Here is a 22037-nt window from a genome sequence, read left to right as displayed (position 1 = left end):
ACAGACTCCAGATGACCTCCACCAGTATTTTGCAGGTGCAGGTAGTTAGTGGATTGACCCTTTTCATGGTCCAGCATGCTCTGATCTTGCAGACACTAGAACTCTGTCTACAGGCAGGCCCCTCTTCTATGTGACGAGCATCTGCAGCAGGCAACAAGGTTCTAATCCCACAAGGAAGAGATCTGCCAAGTGTCGGGCCTCCAGGCACACTTTCTTTTTCAACTTTGATTTTATAATGTTTTTGTTAAGCAATGCAGTCATTTACATACAACCATAGTAATATTAAAAACCTTTCTTACCACCCACCACCCCCTCTGTCTAACCCACCCAACTCATGTGCTGCCATGACCATCCACCATTGGGACGTTGCAGTCAATGGTTGGGTTTGTAAGTTCAATTTTTGTGGCGATGCAGGTTCTGAGTGTTGTGCTTGGGCACCTCTGCTGTCCCACTCCAATGGACTGTCCAGCGGGTCCTCAACTCCCTTCATACATTTCAGCTTATAGATTAAGCTTTTCACATCCCTCTTTCAACAAGAATGTACCCCACTCGGTCGTAAAGATTCCCATCTTATTTACCATCGCAGTCAACTTATCGTACGTAAAGATGTCCCACAACTTGGTTGACAGCTCTTTCTTCGATGGGGCAGTTTTGTCTTTCCATTTCTGGGCTACCACTACCCTACCCGCTCTTAGCATTGCTTCAACACATTTTGGACGCCTGGGGGAGGCAGAGTTTGGAGTCTTGGACACCCAGCAAGACCTGGAGGGGACACAGTGAGGGAACACACCGACCAGGTCTTTGATACAACTAAGGACTTAGGTCCAGTATATTCGAACAGAGGGACACTCCCACCACATATGGTACCACGTTCCCAGTTGCCCACATTCCCTTGGGCATGAAGGGGAGGATCAAATGAACATTGTGTTCCGTCTCACAGGGGGCAGTTGCCAGTCGTGAAGGATTTTAAAATTGTGCTCCATGGCTGACGTGTAAAGATTGCCAGCACACATTAACTTATAGTTTCCCCCATGTGTCCTTTTATCTCCTCCCATACCTCCCAGCATTGCCTAACATTTTGCCTTTTCTCCAGTTCTGCTGTAACCAATACCCTGTATATGCTAGAGTGCACCCTTCCTCGTAGATGATTCCTAGAGGATTTTCTGAAAGGACGTGAAGACACAGGAGGTATGAGAGTGCCACTTGGGGTCAGTCAGTATGCCCTTCAGGCGGAGGTATTCAAGGATATTAATTGTATTGGCTACCAGGCCCCTTGAGACAGCGTCGCATTCAATAAAGCCATTCCCCATAAATAGTTGAGCCACTCTGTCCAGGCCCTTGTCTGACCACTGCTGCGTATGTCGGAAGCCCTAGTTTCCCATGACTAGCGGGGCGCCCCACAGCAAGCTCAGGGGAGAGTGCCAGGAGGATAGGCATGTATTAGCTTTGTTTTTCCACAGGCCCCATAGAGTTGCTAAAGTACGGTGGAGTCTGACGTGTAGCAGGATCTCATTAGCGTGTTCCCACATAAGGTCTCTGACTTTTTTAGGGTGGGTATTTATGTCCTCAACGTACGTTCAGTAAGTGCCCATGTCATCCTGCAAATGTTCTACCATAACTCGGAGCTGGGCTTCCTTATAATATAATCTGAAGTCTGGGAGGCCAAAACCCCCGAAATCTCTGGGGAGCGTCAATGTGGCATATTTAATTCTAGGCCTCTTCCTTTTCTATATGAATTGGTTTACCATGGCCTGCAGTTTCGTTTAAAAAAAAAAAAAGTCTCCGGCAGGGGTGAGTGAAGGATTGTGTTCAGATACATGAGGTGGGGAAGAATGTTAATTTTCACTGATACCATTCGTCCACACCAGGAGAGGCACCCAGCGAAGAGCTGACCTTAATTTGTCTAGAATGGGCGCGTAGTTCAGCTCTACTAATCTAGTCGGGTCTCTGGGGAAGTGAATGCCCAGGTAAGGCGAGAACGAGTCCTCAATCCACCTACTGTCTTCTTGCCTCTGGATGTAGCGTCATCCTTCCCTATTGGCATCACACTGGATTTGGGGAGGTTAATTTTCACACCTGAGAACCTGCCGAAGGACTCAATAAGGTTAACAGCTCGGAGAGGTAATCTGTGAGGTTTATCAAATAACAGAGGATGTCACCGGCAAACAAGGAAAGCTTAAAGTCTACATCTCCACACCGGATATCCATTATTCCCTGGTTTTCCCTGATAGCAATTGCCAGGGGCTCCATGGCCAGGGCATATAGAAAGGGGGAAATGGGACAGCCCTGCCTCGTCCCGGTAGTGAAATGGATGTGGGTAGAGATGGAGCCATTCACTGCCACTTTTGCTGTGGGGCCATTGTATAAAGCAGAGATCAACGCCTAAAGAGATCTGCTCCCTGCCTACCCGGGATAAATCCCACCTGATCTCCATGGACCAGTGACGTCATCTGGAGACCGAGTCTGTTGGCCAACAATTTCGCCATTATTTTCAAGTTTATGTTCAGCAGTGAGATGGGTCTGTAAGATTGGCACTGGGCAGGGTCCTTCCCTTCCTTCGGAATTACTACTCTCAAAGCCGCGAGCCTGGATTGAGGGAGGGAGCCCGTCTCAAGTGCATTGTTGAACAGTTTGGCCGAAAAAGGGGGCAGAGCAGAATCTTTTATAGAAAAGTACCATAAAGCCATCTTCCCCCGGGGTAGTACCCCCCGCCCCCTCCATACCACTAACGGTGTCTACCACCTCCTGGGCAGTAATGGGAGCTTCTAGGGGTTCTACCTTACCTGCTGGAAGATAGGAACTGGTCTATATCCGACTCGTCCCCACTATGTTCTAAGGTGTAGAGTTTTTCATAAAATCGAAACTCCTCAGCTGCCTGGTCCTCAAGGAGATTTTCACCACCTGTCGGACAGATCGCTTCCACTCTTCTACTTTTTCTCTGTTCCCTAAGCCCCCAAGCCAGAATCTTTTCAGCTTTTTCCCCTCTTTCCATGTATTTTTGTTTTAAAAATGCCAGTTTCCTCTGTCTGGCCGAGCATAAGGGCTTTCAACTTGGCTTTGTATGCTTGTAGTTTGGCCCATTTCCTTGGGAACATTTGGGTTTTCAGTCCCCCCCACCCTCCAACTTAAGGGACTCAATTTCCCCCCCTCGCCCCTGAGATCGCTCTCCTGAAGCACCCTTTCCCCCCTCTCCTTATGTCTATTCCAATCAGGACTCCCCTAATCGTCGCCTTGAAAGCTTCCCCGTTGTCCTTAATCTCAAAGAATTGTGATCGTTTTCGTAGTACCTGGGTGAGTTATTTATCCCGCAGCAATTGGTCATTGCATGACGACCTAGTGTTGCGCTGCACTCGGTGGTTTGGCGTGTGGGGGAGGTACACCCCTTCTAGCATTCACCAAATCCTGATCAGACCACGGTATCACCTCAACTGCTGATTCACACGTTACATTAAGGGGGCATCAACTAAGATATAGTCTATCCTTGAAAACGTGCCATGCACCTTTGATTAGTGTCTAAATAGGGGGTCACGACCCTGTTCCCTCATGTGAGTCTGCTACTCCCAACTCCAAGTTAACTTTCCAGAAGCAGGAAGGCAACCTCTGTTGTGAGTGGGATGTGGTGTGGGGACCTGCTCTCTTCCCGTCATGCTCTGGATACAAAACTATATTAAGTCACTTCCTATTATCCGTGTGCCTTCCACAAAGGTTTGGATTTTTTCCATGACCCGTTTTCCCAGTACTGGGCCTGAGCATCATTTGGGCAGTAAGTGGACACCATTGTGAACATGTGACCCCATGATCAACCCCTTCACCATCACAAAGTTGCCATCTGGGTCTTTAAAGGAGCCTTAAGGTTGAAGGGTAGCTTGCTCGACACCAGTAGTTGTTGTGTCATCCATCAGGAGGGGGAGTCCCTCTTATATCTCCCAGGGTTAGCGCCCCAATGTACGCTCCACCCCAGGCTTCGTTCCCTCTAGTCTAATAGGTTATGAGCAGAGCAAGACCGTGGTAGCTTGCAAACCTTGAAATTCCCATCCAAACATTACAAAACCCCTAACAGTCGTCCCCATCCCCCGCGGCACCTGGACTACTTGCGACATTTAACGTGTCGCTGGGACAGGCCACCAATTTCCACTCCGTCCTTTGGGCCTATATGAATCAAGAGAACACCCCGAGCCCCCATAGATAGCCCGATCATACTAAAAATACCCAAACACCCCCTCCCCTCTGTGGTTCACCAGAGCATTATTGCCCTCACCAAAAAGAGATGAACAGCCCCTGGGGGTAGCGTCTCACCACCAGGGTCAAAGTCCGGGGCCTGGATGAACCACAGCCTCTCACAAGGCCCGCCTTGACAGTTCTGTTTTACCGGTTCGGGAGTAATCTCCGCTGCACAGGGCCTCCGGGACAACCAAAAGTGGATAGCTGTGTTGCCCCCTTTAGAAGCTACCAGGGATTCTCCCACGCCACACCGGGATGGGCGGGGACACTGGGTTTAGCTTCTTGAATTTCCTATGGCCTCAAACCCGGCACCTGTCCACAAATACATTGGTCTTCTGCGATTCACTCAGTTCTCCTCCTCGGGGCTCTGAAGGGGGCGGCACAGTGGGGTGGCTCAACAGCTCCTCGGTCACTCTGTGGATGTCGTCCTCTGTTATGAGGCTGTATTTGTACCCCTCATACTCTAAGGGGAGGGAAAAGGGGAATCCCCATCTGTATCGATCTCCTTTGGCACTGAGCCACTTTGTTAGAGGTCCTCAAAGCCTCCTCCTTGTCAGGGTGAAGGCGGAGTCCTGATATACAATTATTTGTGAGTTGCCCCATTCTATCGAGCCCCTTTTCCTTGCCAATTCCAGAATCTTTGATTTCTCCGAGAAGTAGTGAAATCGTGCGGAGATTGATCTTGGACCCCTAGAACTCTCCCCCGCTCTGTCAATGGAAGGTTCATTTGTCTTGCCTTGGTTAAAGAGCTTACTGACCACTGCATTTATAGCATTGATGTTGTCATTCTGGGTTTCTCCCTCTTGCTCTGGGAATCTGAAGAACCTTGGGTTATTGCGGCGCTCACGATTTTCAAAATAGTCAATTTTTAAAGCATGTTTTCTCTCTCCTCTCCAACACTGAGTCTCGTGTCAATTTCTGTTTCAATTAGGTCCACAGATGTCCAGTTGGCTTTGATTTCTTGTATGTGATCATCCATACTGTCCACTTTTTTGTCTAAGCCATACAGTGAGCCTGGTGAACTGCACTGACTGTCCAGGCTGCTTTCAGCCAGCGCTCTGCTCGTTAAGCCTCCTGAAGCTCGGAGACTCAGCACTTCCCGCTGCAGCTCCCGTTGCTCGTTTCTCCGGTTTCCCTGCACCTATTGACATGGGAGCTGGACCGGAGGGTGCTCCTGGGATTCACACACCCTTTGCAGGGAGGGGGCAGGGGAGGTTCCTCAAATTTGGGCTTTGTGCGTGGGGGCTCCACCCACTATACAGCCCTTGGGAGCGGAGCTGAACACAGAGACTACTTCATCTCCGCGCCCCCTGGTGGCATCCCAGGGACACTTTCAAAGGCCACCAATGGCTGGACAGCAGTACAGGATAAACGTCTTTAACAGTCTTTCATGTCAATGCCTGATATAAAGGTTTCATGTGATGACATAGAAACATGTTCGGCAGTCCAATCAGGAAGACTGTGTGGATTCTCTCTCATGAACAAAGGTAGGTGCATTCTCTTGTTTGGTTGACTTGTGACTCCAGAGTACTATGCTTAAAGAAAGGGGATACCCCAAACATTTTACATGCTAACTTGATGAGAACCAAGGCAAGGTCAGTGACCTACCGAGTCTTGTACTTCCCAAAGATATCTGCAAAGTAGCGATATGGGCCAGGTCCCATGCTTGTAAACATTACTGTGTGGACTCCAACACTAGGGTTGATGTTGAATTTGGGCAGGCAGTTCTTAAACATTTCTGGTAAGCCCTTTCTTTTCAGATTCAGCATTCAGGTTAATGGTTTGTAGACCAGGAGTCCTCTGGGCGATCCAAGAAAAATACAGAAGTAATCCAAAAGAAGTGTACACCATGCAAGAAAGCCCCCTAGATTTATTGAACAGTCGATTGGGAGAACAAATGGCTCTGTGGACCTGAACTGTAATACATTCTCAAACGCAGCCCAGAAGGGCTACAGTATTTATATAAGAAAATCACTTATTAGCATAATTTGTCAATTTGTTCAATTTTGCGGTTTTAATTGGAAGGTTGTTGCGGGTCCCCTATACAATCTTATGCATTACATGTTCTGATTGCATAGAAATATTTTCTGAAACACCACCCTCCACATCCCTTGGACGTCAGTGACCCTTGTGGATGACACTGTTGATGAAACAGAATTTCTACTATTTAATTCACTTTTTCTACTGTGCTCACCTCGGGATCCCTTGGTACCCAGCATGATGTCCTTCAAATTATTGTGTGGGACTACACCTGGCGTCTGGCTGCAGTTCTCTTACCTTGAAAAACATTTCCTAACGCAATACTTACTTAGATACTGTGGGCCTCGTGGTGTCTCACCCTTGGTGAGCTAATCTAGTGTTTCTGCAAGACAGCAAAACTTCAATTCTACTGTGAGATGTGGCCTTTCAAGTAAGTAATAATGGCTTCTGTCTGGTCTGTCCTAGGCCTACTGAACTATTGCCAAACTGTTGTTAATATATCTAATCCCTAAATGCATTACACTTCCAAGTTACTCCTAACCCTACCTCGATATAATAATGTAATTCAATTTGCCGTTGTGCGTTAAAACAAATAATGAATAAAACCTTAAAACAGCTCTGCTCCACCTATACTAATGAAAAGAAAACTTGTAAAAAGACCTGTTTGCACATACACCAAGTGTGCATAATTGTGCCCCTAAAAGAAACAAACCAGGAAAGACCTACAAATATTACTGGTGCTGCACATGTACTTACCTTTGCGGCAGCCGTTCTTACCTATCCCTAGTTACCTACTAGTTAAGCACACACAGGTTCTGTGTTTTCACATATGTTCTTCCCTGCGCAGTGCCCTGCTCCTTTATGTGTGGCGCACTGTGTTATGTAGGTGTAATATACGTGCGTTGTGACGCCATCCTACATGATGATTTTGGCGTTACTGCTCTTGGCTTGTAGGTGCGCTCCTCCCCTCCCTCCCTCCCCCCCCCCCCCCGACTCCCTTGTGAGCGTTTGATCTGCATATTCAGGGGTTGATCCATATTCCCAATTAATGGGAGCTTTAGAATCTCCGATGAATGTGAAAGAAAAGCAACGCCCTCCCTGAACCTAGTATAAAGTTGAAACTTTATCCACTTAATTGGCTACTGTACTTCGAGTCCATAGTCCTCATTCCTCCCTACCACCTCCCTTAAAAATTTCAGTTGGACCATGCTAATGAAAGGACTGGCTGTTGGAGACTGGGAGCATGTACGAGTAAGGCGCCACACAGGGGTGTGAACACATGCAGACCTTGGCATCATGGTATTCTTTTTCTATTATGCTGCTTCATTACATGCTCTGGTCCTGACTGCAAAGAGCGTAATGTCCCACAAGTATAGTGGAATGGAGACCGGATTAGGAGTACATTAGTTGCTATGGTGAGTAACATGTAAATCTAACACTGTACGGCCACACAGTGCTCGGACATACTGCTCACTGCAGTTTTTATGGTCCTACAAGCCAAGGTATATTAAGGCCCATTGTTGTCATGCAGCGTTAAAGTAAGACCTCATCTTTGTATGTCAAGCTTTCAGACTTGAAAGCCTAAAGTTACTCAATGGTTAAACGTACAACCTAGTGTTGTATTTGTCTAGATTTGACCAGACTTTAATTTGTAGTGGCCAATGTGCATCCTTTTCTTTACATTTGGACAATTGCATGCTTGCGTTGGTGTTTGGTTTCAACTTTTGGCTGCTTTTTCTCTCAACTCAGGCAGTTCTGTTTTTCACTGTTACTTTTCATCTTATTTACTTCATGCAGCACTTTCAGGCTTTGTTTCAATGCCACTGCAAACCTCAAAAAGGAATCTGAATAAAAAACATGCTCCTCATATACAGCAAATCCCCGATGGAAATACAACGGCATCCTTGCTAAGTTCCACTTCATCGATTGAAAATCTTATGCTAAGTCTATCCAGCAAGACATCACACGTATGCCGTCCAGCCGATAGATCCCTACACCCACAAGTACGTTCCAACCAAGGTCATTTGGAGAGAAGAGGAACAAAAGGTCTGCACCCACCTTCAAAGTCAACACATCCATTTTGTTCTCTGCAACGTGAAAGACACTATCAGTCAGCACAATTCCCTGTATGCAGTACTGATGGAACAGAACCTGAAAGTGGAAAGGAAAATGAATTTTGTAAAAGTCATCCTGGTGGTAGTCTTCAAAGTCTTAGAGAGTTTAGAAGTACAACAGCAAATCCTTGGGTCTCAACCTACCGTTATTTTTCAATTGATAACCTTCCGGCAGTAGATGACCTAGAGCAAAAGTATGTTTTACGTTCTCCTTCTGTTGGCAGCTTCCCGATGAAGGCCGAAGCCAAGGCTCGTTCCTCTGCAGAAGTATGGAAAAGGACACAGTCTGCACGTTACCTGCCAACGTTGCACGAAATATCTAGTCCAACTTCTGTAGTCCCGTCCTCTAATTGCAAGGCTTGCAAAGAGGATCACTGCAGAGGGTTCATGTCCATGGTTTCTTTAAATGCAGACACTTCTGCAACTGGGCATGCCAAACGGTGCCCTTCCTGGCATTCTGAAAGAGCAGGCTCTTTGACTCCATTACCTGTCTCTAACTCTGGATCTATTGTTCCAAATAAGTTTCAGATCGATGCCTTGAAGAACACACTTAAGGATGGCAGAACAATTTCACTGGATCCTTTTTCAGTCGGTAGCCTCGACAACAGGAATATCGTGAACCGACATGCTGGATCTAAGTCCATGCACAAGTGCTCCAGCATGCCAAGTAAGAAGTCCCCTTTTACTGATGATTACTTGAAATCATCTGCTTTAAAATTTCTTTAGCTTTAACTGCAATTATTGGCTGGAGGGGAGATTTTAAAAATAAAACAAACCTAATTTGCAATAACTGGCATGCGCATTGCATGAGGAATATGCTACTGATCAGCCGGGGTGCATGGAAGTAATGTTCCTGGCATTGCTTATGGCTGAATATGGTGGCGGAGTGCATATGATGTTGCTATTGTATTTGTCCTTGGGCTTGTTCAAATGTTCTCTCAAAACTATTTTGAGAAGCTACATGACCCCTCTCGCTGGGAGGCCATGAAAACAAAACAGTAGGTTTGTTTGATTTTAGATGATGCCAAAGTGCAAGCCTCTAGTCGTGTGTTGTGGTCCTCTCCTCTTTGCTCTATGACCATCTGTTTATTACTCTGTAAGTAGTGTTATCTGCTTATAAGCTAACATTTGTAAAGGCATGAGTGCTTCAATTGCACTTTCTTTCAGTGATTAGTTACCCACTTTTCATCTGTTCAAACAATTGTTTGTGTGGGGCTGTTGATGCCTTGAAATAAATGAGATTGCAAAGCATTTGTAACCCCTTTCCCTTTTGGGTGAAGGACATCCCAAATTCTGACATGGTCTTTTCTCCTGGATACATAGATGATGCATTTATTAGTGTCTTTCGTGCCTCATTGATCCCCATTGCCGACGAGCAGTTACACTGGCTTCTTTACACAGTATAATTTAGTCGATCCAAATTCTAGTTATCTAGCAGATGTCTTCCTGAAGTATCTCCTTGCCTTTTTTCCTAAACAAAACCCATTGCTCTACAGAAGCAATGGTCTACATTCTGCTTATATACATGGAACCATTGCTATGGTATCAGGGCCATCTTCTAGGCTTTGATGGCAAAGGATATTGCCTTTAACTCCGCTGTGGGATGATGCTTTCTTCAAGAATGGAGGAAAGGCTGCATCTTGTCGGTCGCCTATAGTCGGCCCTCTCCCTGTCTGGTGTCCTCATTCCAGTTTTCGGTCAGGCACACCTCCTAGATCTAGACACCTTTTTGTGTGGACACAACGTAGGGTTCTTGTCATTCCCATCAAGCGTGGAAACAATCTATCCATAAATTGCTTTCGAAACCATTGTGGAAACCTTCAAGTGGACCCCAAAAATGCCACACAATGGTGGCTGGTCTCTACTTATCCAGAGCCAAGACATTTTGTCCCTACCAATGAATTTTATTTTGGATTACAATCAAGTTCTGATGCTATTTGGGGAAGGCTTGGCTTCGTTTATGGGCATGCCAGGATTGGACTGTTGACTTGTGGTTCTAATTCCTGTGGTGGCCTTTTCTAAGCCATCATTAGTCTCAGTAAGGATAGAAGTGGATCCTTTCTCATCACAGGTAGCTTCCCACAATATTTATTTTCTTTATAGTTGCACGGTGCCAAGTATTGCCCAAAGGGAAATCTCTGTACTCCCAATGCAGTGTCCTGGTCATGAACCAGAGAAACCTCTGATGGGGCTGGAAGAGGTTTGTTTATTTTATTTATATCGCGCACCTGACCCAGAGGTAATTGGGCGCTAGAGGATAGTAATGGTTACATGGCATAGTATAGACAGTTGTGTGCATGAATACAGTTTGAACATTCAAGGTAAAATTACAATGGTACATATATGCATATTAAACATTATACATATTATACAATGGGTTATAGCAGTATTATAGGATGGATGAAATGTATGCTAGTTGTACAGACCACCTAGCGGTTAGTGGTATAAAGAGCTGTTTTTGTTCAGTATCCATGTGATAACATGGCTTCTGAATTTGTTCAAGGTTTGAATAGTTTGAATATTCTGAGGGAGAGTGTTCCAAAGCTGGGCGGCTAATACCGGGAAGCTAGAACCTCCGGCTCTTTTTAGATTGTAGCTAGGCAGTGCCAGACATGGTATGTTGGATGATCTAGTGAATCTATTGGATACCTTCCATGTGAATTTGTCTGTGAGATAGGGTGGGGCTTGGTAGTTAAGCGCTTTGTGAGTGAGATAGTTTTTAGGACAATTTTGTCATGTATCGAGCGCCACCTGTGGTGCCTTCTAGTTTCTGATATGTGCTCTCTTTTGGGAATATTCAACGCTGCACTGAGCGCGTTGTTTTGCATGATCTGTCGTTTATTTAAGATGGTTTTGTTTGCTCCTAGATAAAGGCTGTTGCAATAATCCAATTTAGTTTGTATGAGCGCTCTCGCCAGAGTGAGGCAGCTGGTGGGGGAAAGTAAAGGTCTACAGGCTCTGATCAACTTGCCGGTGTAGGCTGTGGCCGATGAGGTCATGTTAATCTGCTTAGTTAAGTTAGACTGGGCATTGAGGTAAAAACCTAAAGTTTTTACATGTTTGACAATGGGTATACTGTTCCCAATCGATGAGGATATTTGTGTAGTGAGGTCTTAGTTTGAGAAGGTTGTTAGATGATCCGACTAGGAGTAATTCTGTCTTATCATTCAGGCAGAGGCCAGTGTGGCCATCCATGCCTGAATGATGATGTAGACTTCGTTAATCCGCGCAACATCTATATCATAGGTTCCTGAGAGGGATAGGAGTATTTGGGCGTCACCCGCATAATTTGTGCAGGTGACACCCAGACGGTCCAGTTTGTCAAATGGTGGCTTTGTAAAAATGTTGTACAAAGTTGTCGAGACGCAGGATCCTTGAGGGACTCCACAGGTGATGGGGTCAGCAGCTGCTGAAGGTGAGAACACACGCATAGTCTGTTAGCGAGGAAAGATTGGATCCAGGCAACTGCAGAACTGGAGAAATGGGCCGCTGAGGATAGGTGGTTACAAAGTATGGAGTGATCCACCAGGTCAAAAGCCGCGGAGAGGTCGAGTAGAAGTAGGATGGCCATTTTTCCTTTGTCTTTCAATTCATCGATCTGGCTTTTGAGGTCGACAAGTGCGGTTTCTGTTCTATGCTGGGGTCTGAAGCCAGATTGACGGGTACCGAGTAATTTGTGAGCTTCAAGATAATCTTGTATTTGCAAGTAGGCTATTCTGTCCAAAATTTTCAGTAGAAGGGGGACCGTCGTAATTGGTCTGTAGTTAGTGGGTATAGCCGGGTCAACGGTCTGTTTTTTTAATAGTGGTAGAACCCAGGACTGTTTGAGGTTACTTGGGACCGAGTTGTAAGAGAAGGAGGCATTTACAAGTTTAGTAATGAATGGGGCAAGGTCTCTGGCTGCATCTTTTATAATCTGAGCTGGGCAGCTGTCGCCCTTACAGTTAGATGGTTTAAGAGACGCAATGATTTTGTGGACTTCAGGAATGGTGACTTTTTTTTTTTAATTTGAAATCTGAGTTAATGTGAGGGGTAGGGGTAGGTGCTGGTGTAATGACTGTTAGTTGGGATCTTTTGTCGGCTGTTTTGGTTTGCAGTCCTTTAATTTTATTGGAGAGGGCATTTTGAATGCTGGTGCACCAGGCTTTATCCTTAGTGCATGTGTCTGGAGGTGGGTTGGGGTTTTCTAGTTCTCTTAGAATGTTGAATAATTATTTAGTACTGGAGCTGGCTTGGGCTATTCTGTCATTATACGTTTCTTTTTTGGCCTGGATTATCTTATTTTTGTAGGTGGCAGTGATAATGGCAAGGTTAGTTTTGTTTTCAGGTGTAGGGGATGATTTCCAGCGTGATTCCCATTTTCTTATTTCAGTACGGAGTGTTTTTAGCTCTGGAGTGAACCACGAGTTGAGATGGGCTGTGGGTTTGCTTTTTCGTAGTTTAAGCGGGGCAATAGCATCGATGGCTTTGGTCGTGGTCTCTTTGTAGATGTTAGACTGTTAGGATCATTGGTGTCCGGTAGTGCATTGAGTCGGGGGGCTACCAAAGGAATTGGAGCATCATCTGTGATACGTTTATTCCTTGTGAGGCGGGGGGGGGGGCAATAATGGGCTTTTTCTTTTCCAAGTTGTTGATATGCAATTCAAAGGTGATAAGGTGGTGGTCTGACCATACTAGTGGAGTCGGATCTAGTAGGGTGATGGTGCAATTGAGAACCGCAACCCAGTCAAGTATCCTTCCTTTTTCGTGGGTGGGTTTGGTGCTAATTTGAGTATAGCCTTGTTCTAGTAGTGCAGAGGCTAGAGAGATGGCATGTGGGTTGCTAGTGTCCTTCTAACCGAGGTTAAAATCCCCTAAGATGATATTTTGCGCCGTGGGTTAGTGGTGTCAGCTGCTAGGGCTGTGATATCTTCTTCGAAGGAGCCAGGGGGTCCTGGAGGCCTGTAAATGATGTGTAGTGTGATAGTGTTGTTAGGTGAGGTTTGGAACTTAACTGAGAGGAGTTCACATGATGCCAGCGACGTAGGTGTGGCTAGTCTTATATTGAGAGTGGCTTTAAAGATAATGGCTATTCCTCCTCCGCGAGCCGTGGGTCTGTCTACACGGAGAATGGAGTAGTTATCTGGTACGGCTAGGGCAATAGAAGGGCCTGCTGCCTCATGCAGCCAGGTTTCTGTCATTACAAGGAAATCAAGGTTATTGTTCACAATAATGTCGGCAATCTCAGTTGCGTGTGCTACCAATGACCTGACATTCAGTAAGTGGGGTGTGTTTGTGGGATCTTCATTGGTAGACTGGGGCTAATGTCCCCTGGGTTGTTCAGTGGGGCTGTACACCTTTTTCTTTTTGCGCCTGCGATTGACGGAGCATCCAGGGCGATCTGAGCGTATAAGCTTATGGGTATGTTCTACTGCTGAGTGCCTGCTGGACAGTAATCTGCTGGTTAGTCTCTCGTTATGCTAAGAGATGTCAGGAGGGGAGGCGGTTGAGGCTATAGGCACAGGGGGCAACTTATGTGTAGTGCACATAGTGGAGGCTAGATGTAGTTTGGTTGTGACTAGTGTGGGAAAAGGGGGTAGTTTGGCCACACATAAAGACAGCCAACTTCCCAGGGCAGAGATGCACACTCTCACATACGGAGGAGATCTGCAAATCACCAACTCGCACAGAAATGATGGGGAATTGTAATACTTTCAGCATTCTGAGAACAATGTCCCTCAAGTACTCGATAAAGACTTCTCTTCACCCTCTGCAGGCTTTACATAGTATGGCTTTTGGTTTTGCATCAGTACAGGGGCTGGGGAAAAGCAAGATGTGGATGGAGACAAAGTATTTTGCCACCATACTTTTTTACATGAAAATACGCATGTCCTTTTGATGATCGTTAATGGTCCCCTTCTTCCACTCTTTGTACAAAGGTAAGGGGCTCTGACGGAAGTAGATACCTGCCTGTGCCTAGGACCAGTAGTACTGTTTGTCTCAGAGATGGGGGAACTGGGAGGATCGAGACACTTTGTATATCATCTCCTGCTGAAACATTTATAGATAGTTTTGCATACCTTGTAGCATTTACTCTGAGATAGTTTTGCAGTTTTATTTTTTTCTTCCCCCAATCTGGCAGTTTCACAGAAGGTACCCGAGATTCATGGAGGAATTCACTGAAATGGGTTTATTGCACACTGCTCTTTTGCCTCAAAATTACTTGAGGTTTCACCTAGTTGATGGCAGAAGTTGCAAATTGTCAATTTGGGAGTTCCAGGCCTAAATCTACCTGCATTTCTGGCTCTTTGGAAATTAAGCCCTAGAAGATAAAAAAAAATAAGTAAACCGAGCACCCAGCACTCTTTTGCTATGCCATGCCTTAGCATTTGCAAAGTGACAGCAGAACTGGCACTCTCCTTCTCAGTTGAGATAAGACACTTTAGCAGTACACGCACAAACAATAATTTGGACACAATAGAATAATGTAATGCACACATGAACCTTGGCAAATGTGTTTTTAGTCCACTGCGGAATGCAGAATAATTTTCAAGTGGGCTAACAACCTCTCAAGTTTTCTTTTTTTTCAAATGCCATCTAAATTGGCACCAACTTTTAAAAGTAAGTACTGTGCACCTCCAATAACAAATCCTGACCAGTTGCTTAGTAAATTTATATTGGAAGTGTAATTGCCACCGCGCCCCCATTCTCTTACCAAGTTCTGTCCTTGATTTAACCGGATACGGATTTCCAAAATGTATACTAGTCTGAGCTAAAGTGTTGACTTTGACCTAGACACACAAGTCTGAATCATTTGTATGCACCCTGGGTTCTAATAAGATACTCACTGCGTGTTTTTAATGTTCCATTTTTATTGAAACATCTTCTACATAGATCAACAAAAATTAGGTCAATATTGATAAACTTGCATAATTGCAATGAGTACTGGTAAGTCTTCACTGTTAGCACATTCAGCATTGAAGTTGTAATGGCATACATACCAACATGTATTCATAGCAGTAAAGCTCAAAGCGGAGTACTACAGCAATTTAATAAATCCCATCCATGAAATTACTGGAACATATTGTTTATATTGTAAAAACAGTCAATGGTAAGCACTGGACAAAATTACATAATTTCTCTTTGCTTCGTAGATCTCTTGAGTTTACCATCCAGTAATCGTGGCTGCATACTCTAACCAGTCGTGTTGCAAAAATAAGAAAATAAAATGGAACTAATACAACCTAACTAGAGGCCTAAACATCTAGTGTGTACATATCTCTTGATCCAGCACACCAGCCATGAAAAGAAAAGCTAAGCAACAAAATTGACACATTTCCTAAAAAAACAGTTTTTGCATCCTGTAGTCTAGACAAAGTAAGCATTCCAAAAAGAGATCTTGTTGACTGTAAACTAATAATTCTAGGTATCTCCATTCATCCGTATCTAGAAATTTGGGATGTAGACCATTCCATTGAGATTTGATACCCTTGACTGCCCTACCCTGCATGTAAATCGCGCACCCCGCGCACCCCGCGATTCTCATCCTATGATTGTGGCATGAAGTGTTTCGCTGTGTAACTATGAATCTTTTCTTAGCTATTTATGTGCTTTCTTCCAACCCTGATGCAGGATAACATAAGGTTGCTTTTATGTAATTGTTTTTGCATATATTAGTTGAATCGGATCCTCATGGGCTTCAGTATTAAACCTTTGTACTTTATATTTGGCCCCAGAAAACATTGTTGTGTATAGTACTATATGAAAGGATAAAATGTATAGTTGAACATTCTGTAATGTCCTACTTCCTGAAGTAGTCTTAGCAAAAAACATAACCAAGCTAACCGTAGGACATACGGAAAGCTAAACAAAATTGTTACTCTTTGATAACCAAAGACGACCATAACTTTTCCAGTTTTAACTGAAGCGTACTAAAAACATAGATAAACTTATCTGCAGAACGTGCATTCTATAGAAGGGGATACATTGTCTCAAACTTTATTGGATAGACAGGCGGCCAATTTTATCCGTAGGAATTGCATTATGTGTGGGGCCACTTAGTGGGTAACCATGTATATTCACTTCAGTTGTCGCACTGAAAAAGGAGGTTGGCTCACATTTTTGCCAATTTATTTTACATCCTGAAAAATTAGTTTGCTCGTCCGCATTAGTGCAGGTATCCACTGGCATATTCAGTAAGCATTACAAAAATATTGTCATGTGCTTTTATTTTCACCTTCCTCTTTTGAAGCATTATGCCTCGAATATGAACATACTCCTACGTCCCATCCCCTTTCCTCCATACTTATTGGACATCTCTCTGTCCTGTGGGACGGGACCAGAGCACTTTGTAAAAAGCATCCACATTTTTTTCAAAAATGTGTCCCTCCTCTCTTTCCTGCGCGGGGCCTGGCACGCGGCCGTAACCCCGCCCACCTTGGCTCCGCCCCGTGCATCGCCCATCAGTCCTTTACTCTGCACGATCGGGGCCGGACGCACTTGCATCCTCGGAAGATTTTCTTCCGTTTTTCCCTCTCTGGCTCTCGCTAGCGTTCGTTTACTAGTCTGTCTATGTCTTTTAAACTAGATTTTCCAGACTGTTCATCGTGTCACCGTCGCTTTGCGAGGGCGGATCCCCATCCTCTCTGTTTAGAGTGTTTGGGTCCGGATCACCATTGGGACTCCTGTTTTTACTGTGACTCCCTTTCGGTCCGGGCTCTTCAACGTCAGTTGGAGCGGTGGGAGGAGGTATTCGGTCGGACTCCTCCTTCGCATTTTCAGGCGTTCATCGACGAGAAGAAAAAAGGGCCGGGGATACCTTCCTGGGTTCCTCTCGAGCCGGGAGGGGCGTCGATCGCTCTGTTACCGGGGTTCGCCCTGAGGTGCCTGTTGGGCCTAATAATTCTACCGGAGTTTTCTCCGAGGGTCTCCGTAAGGGGCCTCTGTTCACCGGAGTACACTCCGAGGCCCCTCCTGTGGGGGCTGTGTGTAGACCCAGTTCCACTGAGTCGTGGGGTACCGGTGCTTGCTCTGAGGCCGTTCTTTCGGCTTCCCTCAAAAACAAAACTGGGGTACGCCCCGAGGTCTTGGCTGGGCTTGCGGTTACCGAACGCATGTTCGAGGCCCGTGCCGATAAGGCTTCTACCGGGTCTAGGTCCGAGGTCCCTCGTACAGAGGCTAAGGCTACCAACAGTTCTGAGGGGCCGGGCACGGCACTGTCGGTGACAGCGCACCGTTCCCCCTCTTGTGGTGACGCCAGATCTGTTGAGGGGGCAAAGAAGAAAGTTTCTTCTTTTACCGGCAGTGCCGAGGCTCTTCCTTCGAAGGCTCAGTTGGCGGTTGGCATGTCGCAGAAATATTCCAGGCCTCTTAGTACCGGCTCTGCCGAGGTTCCTTACGTTGAGGCAAAAATTAAGACCCCTGATCCATCGACAGGGACCCCTGCCTCACTTCCTCACGTGCCGCAGTTCCCCTCAGATGAGGACAAAATGGCGCCCGTTCCCGCCACGACCACGGCGGCCATTTTAGGTACTACCCCTACAACTACGTCATCGGCCCCTGGTGTAGGGTTTGGTCCTTCGGGTGAACCTAAGGTCCCTTGTGCGCATCCTTACTGGCCGGTTTATGATTGGAACGCCCGGATGCCTCTTCCGCACAATGTTTCGTGGCCCGCAGGGGCGGCTCCCTTGATTTATGTGGATACGTCGGCGGAGGGGCCTGTGTGGCGCTCTTCCCGTTGCGTCCCTGGATTTGTCCACCTCATGAGAGGCCTCCTCAGGTTCCGAAACAATCTTCTGAGGACGCCTTTTTCGGTAAGTTTCAAGCGCTTATGCGCACCGACCCCATGAGGGAATATTTCAAGGGGCTTTTCAAGGAGATATGTCCACCCGCGCCTCCGGCTCCAACCGTTCCGTCGGTGGTTCCTCCGGCGCCTCCCTTGCCCGTGGCGCCTCCCCCTGCGCTTCCGCCTGTGCCGCCATTGTCCCCATTGTCCCCAGTGGACAAGGCAGTGCCTGACTCTGCTCAGCAGGAGCCGGACCTGTCAGATGACCCTCAAGGCGATCAGGACAACGAGGACCTGCCCCGCTCTACCAGAGCTTTCCATGACCGGGTGCTGGACATGAGCTTCTTGGATGTTCGGGTGCCCGAGGCACCTGCTCTGCAGGAGGGTGTGCTTTCTGGGGCATTCACCTTGTCTCCTTTGGAGCGTACCGGCCTGTTCTTGCAGAAGGATGTTCTGGTCGAGGTGCAAAAAGTTTGGGAAAAGCCACACTCGGGACTTTTTGTCAATAAAAAGATTGACGCGAGGTACAGTCAACATTCCTCGGAAGAAGTGGCCTTGTCGTCTTGTCCGCCTCCCTCCTCCACAGTGGTGGCTGTGGCCACGTTGCAATCCAGACCTGCATCTTCCTCCTCCGCGACGGCGACTCAGGTCTTTGGGAAGGAGGACAAGCTCCTGGACTCCCTAGGGAGGAAAATCTTTGCCAATTCGGCCTTGCAGCTCAGGCAGCCATTGCAAAATTGATTTTGGCGGGAGCTATCATGCGGATGTGGAGACGTCTGTCGGAGTTTGAGGAGCATATCCCGGTCGAGAAGCTGGAGGATTTCAGAGGAGGCCTTTCCGATGCCAGGGTCTTGGCCCAGGATCTCCTGGAGGCTGCGGCTCATCACGTAGACACCTCGACTCGGGGTCTGATGTTAGGGGTTGATACCTCGCGGCAAGCATGGCTGCATGCCACTAAGTTCTCGAAGGAGGTGCAAGACAAGGTCCTGGACCTTCCATTTGATGGTAAGGAGCTTTTTCACTCTTCTGCTGATGTAGAGCTCACCAAAACCAAAGACAGCACTCAGACGGCTAAATCTTTGTCTGTTCTGGTTAAACCTCCCTTCAAGACTCAAAGGCCGTTGTCACAATGTCGACCTTCCTCTGGTTTTAGGGGCTTCCTCGACCGCAAACATCGCAGAGTGGATACTCCAGCGGGGGATAACTGCCGTAGACAACAGCGTACGCGGTATTTCTCCCGCTCCTCAGCCTCCTCATCAGGTTCAGGTGGCACCGCCACCGATAAACCTGCCAAATTAGGGTTTTCAGCACTCGCACGAGACCCCGGTGGGAAGATGCATTGCGTCTCATTGGGAGGCGTGGCAGACCATCACAGAGGACAGATGGGTCTTGTCAGTCGCTCGAGTGGGCTTCCACTTACCTTTACCCCCTACCCCACCCCTCAACCCTCCTTTTCAGCTGTCGGGCTCACCCTCCCTCAAGGCCGAGGTTCAGAAACTTCTGCTCCTCAGAGCTGTGGAACCCGTTCCCCTCGGGGAGCGACGGGAGGGCTTCTACTCCCGGCTGTTTACGGTGCCCAAACCCAACCAGGCTGGCCTGCGCACCATCCTAGACCTTTCCCAGTTCAATCTTTCCCTACCCCAAGAGAAATTCAAGATGATCACGCCCAGCCAAATTCGCTCCTCTTTGCAGGCTGGCGATTGGCTCCGCGTGGTGGATCTTCAGGATGCGTACATGCATATCCTGATTTGGAACCCACACAGGAGACATCTCTGTTTCTCTCTGGGAGAGGAGCACTTCCAATTTCGGGTGCTTCATTTTGGCCTCAGTTCGGCGCTGCGTGTCTTCAGGAAGATGTCGGTGATCGCGGCCCATCTTCATCTCCAGGGTATCCATGTGTATCCCTATTTGGACGACTGGCTTCTAAGCAGCCCTTGCCCGTTGGCAGCAGCGGGCAACCTCCAGTCTCTCCTTCAGCTCCTGTTCCATCTTGGGCTGTCGGGGAACTGGCGGAAATCCTCCATGACGGTCTCACAGGACCTGACTTTCCTGGGTTTTCGTTGGAACACGATAGACTGCTGTGTGTATCTGACCGGGGACAGAATGGCAGATCTGTTGGCCACGTGTCAGATGTTTACGCAGTCGGAGAGCATGTCGGCCTGGTGGTTCCAAAGGCTTCTGGGCCTCATGGCCTCGTGTGTGCTGGCTCTTCCTCTTGCTCGTCTCAAAATGAGGCGGACCCAGATGTCTCTTTTGAGTTCCTGGCGTCAGGCTGTGGATCCGGATTCCAAACGGATAATGATTCCGGATTCCATGAGAGTGGACCTGGACTGGTGGTCCTCTCTCAGCAACCTGTCAGTGGGCGTCGGGTTCCAGGACCCAAGCCCCATGGTGACGATCATGACAGACTCCTCCCTTTTCGGGTGGGGTGCGACGTTAGATCTTCTTCAGGTCTCGGACCTCTGGTCACCTAAGGACAAGCTCCTGCACATAAATCAATTGGAGCTTCTAGCGATTTTTCCGGCGCTCAAGGCGTTCAGACGAGAGCATTGTCAACAATGAGAGCATTGTCAACAAGGTGGTCCGCATAAGAACGGACAATGTGATGTCAATGTACTACATAAACAAGCAGGGGGGAACAAAGTCTCCCCCTCTCGTGGATCTGGCCATTCAGATTTGGGAGTAGGCCGTGCTTCATGGGGTCTGGCTGCTTGCAGTGCACATCCCGGGCCGGCTGAATGTCACCGCGGATGCCCTCAGCCGGCGGACAGTGGTCAGCTACGAGTGGGAGTTGAAGGCAGAGATCCTATCATGGATTTTCTCACGTTGGGGCGCACCGGAGGTGGACCTCTTCGCCACGGCGATGAACAAGAAGCTTCCTCAGTATGCCTCCAGAGGGGGGCTGGGAGCCTCCTCTCTGGGGGACGCACTCGAGATCCCATGGCACAACATGAGAGCTTACGCCTTCCCGCTTCCTCTTTTGGTTCATCCAGCAATTTGGAAGTTGAAAAGTTCTGTCAACTGTGCACTTCTACTGATAGCTCTGTGGTGGCCAGCCAGGTTTTGGTTCTCAGAACTTCAACACCTGTCGACATGTCCGCCGATCAGGTTACCAGTAACTCCCGATCTTCTTCACCAAGGGGAACAGCAGATGTGGCACCCCTCCCCACAATCGCTCAACTTGGCGCGTGGTGCCTGAGTTCACGACGCTAGAGCCTTTGGGTTTGTCTGCGGATAACATGCGCATTATCCAGGCAGCCAGGAAACCCTCAACCAGATCCCAATACAAGAATAAATGGCTCAGGTTCTGTCATTGGTGTTTGAAGAAAGAATTGGATCCGAGGGTGGCGACGATTGACACAGTGCTGTCCTTTGTCTACTCCCTAGCAGAGTCTGGGGTTCATGTCTTGTCCTGCAGGACTTATCTCTCGGCGATTTCTGCCTACCTCTCTACAGGCCGGTGTTCTTATTCATTAACTAACCTGGTGGTGAAGACATTTTGCTGGTTTGACATGCATCTACCCTCCGGTTCGTACTCTGCACCCGCCCTGGGACTTAAACGTAGTCCTGATGGCGCTGTGCCATAAACCTTTCGAGCCAATGGCTATGGTTGACCTCAAGTACGTGTCCTGGAAAGTGTCCTTTCTGGTCGCTGTTACGTCAGCGAGGAGAGTGAGTGAGCTCCAGGCATTGTCGGTGGAGCATCCTTTCTTGGTTTTTCACAAGGACAAGGTGGTCCTTCGGACGAATCCAGCTTTCCTACCAAAAGTAGTGCCTGAATTCCATCTGAATCAGTCGATTTCCCTTCTGGTCTTTTTTCCGAACCCTGCCTCGGTGGTGGAAAGGGTTCTACACTGCCTGGATGTCCGAAGAGCTCTTAAGTTCTACCTGGACAGGACTGCCGAGCTTCGGAGCTCTTCCCAACTGTGACCTTCTGTAAACCCCAGGGCAGGCCGGCG

The 22037-nt window shown here is 47.4% G+C and overlaps 1 protein-coding gene across 2 annotated transcripts in view; it reads left to right on the top strand.

Moving 5' to 3' along the window:
• DEPDC1B (DEP domain containing 1B) overlaps positions 1-22037 on the top strand; it is a 479942-nt gene that overhangs the window by 346588 nt on the left and 111317 nt on the right. Inside the window, exon 8 of one of the 2 annotated variants that reach the window (XM_069627326.1) lies at positions 7999-8982. The exons of the other annotated variant lie outside the window; for it this stretch is intronic. Coding sequence (XP_069483427.1) covers positions 7999-8982 — 984 coding nt within the window. The remainder of the gene's footprint in view (positions 1-7998; positions 8983-22037) is intronic. 2 annotated transcript variants of the gene reach the window in all.

The sequence above is a fragment of the Ambystoma mexicanum genome, chromosome 6p (assembly GCF_040938575.1).
Source record: "Ambystoma mexicanum isolate Mex_15411 chromosome 6p, UKY_AmexF1_1, whole genome shotgun sequence".
In the NCBI taxonomy this organism is placed as follows: Eukaryota; Metazoa; Chordata; class Amphibia; order Caudata; family Ambystomatidae; genus Ambystoma; species Ambystoma mexicanum.
This window is presented reverse-complemented; position numbering and strand designations above follow the sequence as displayed.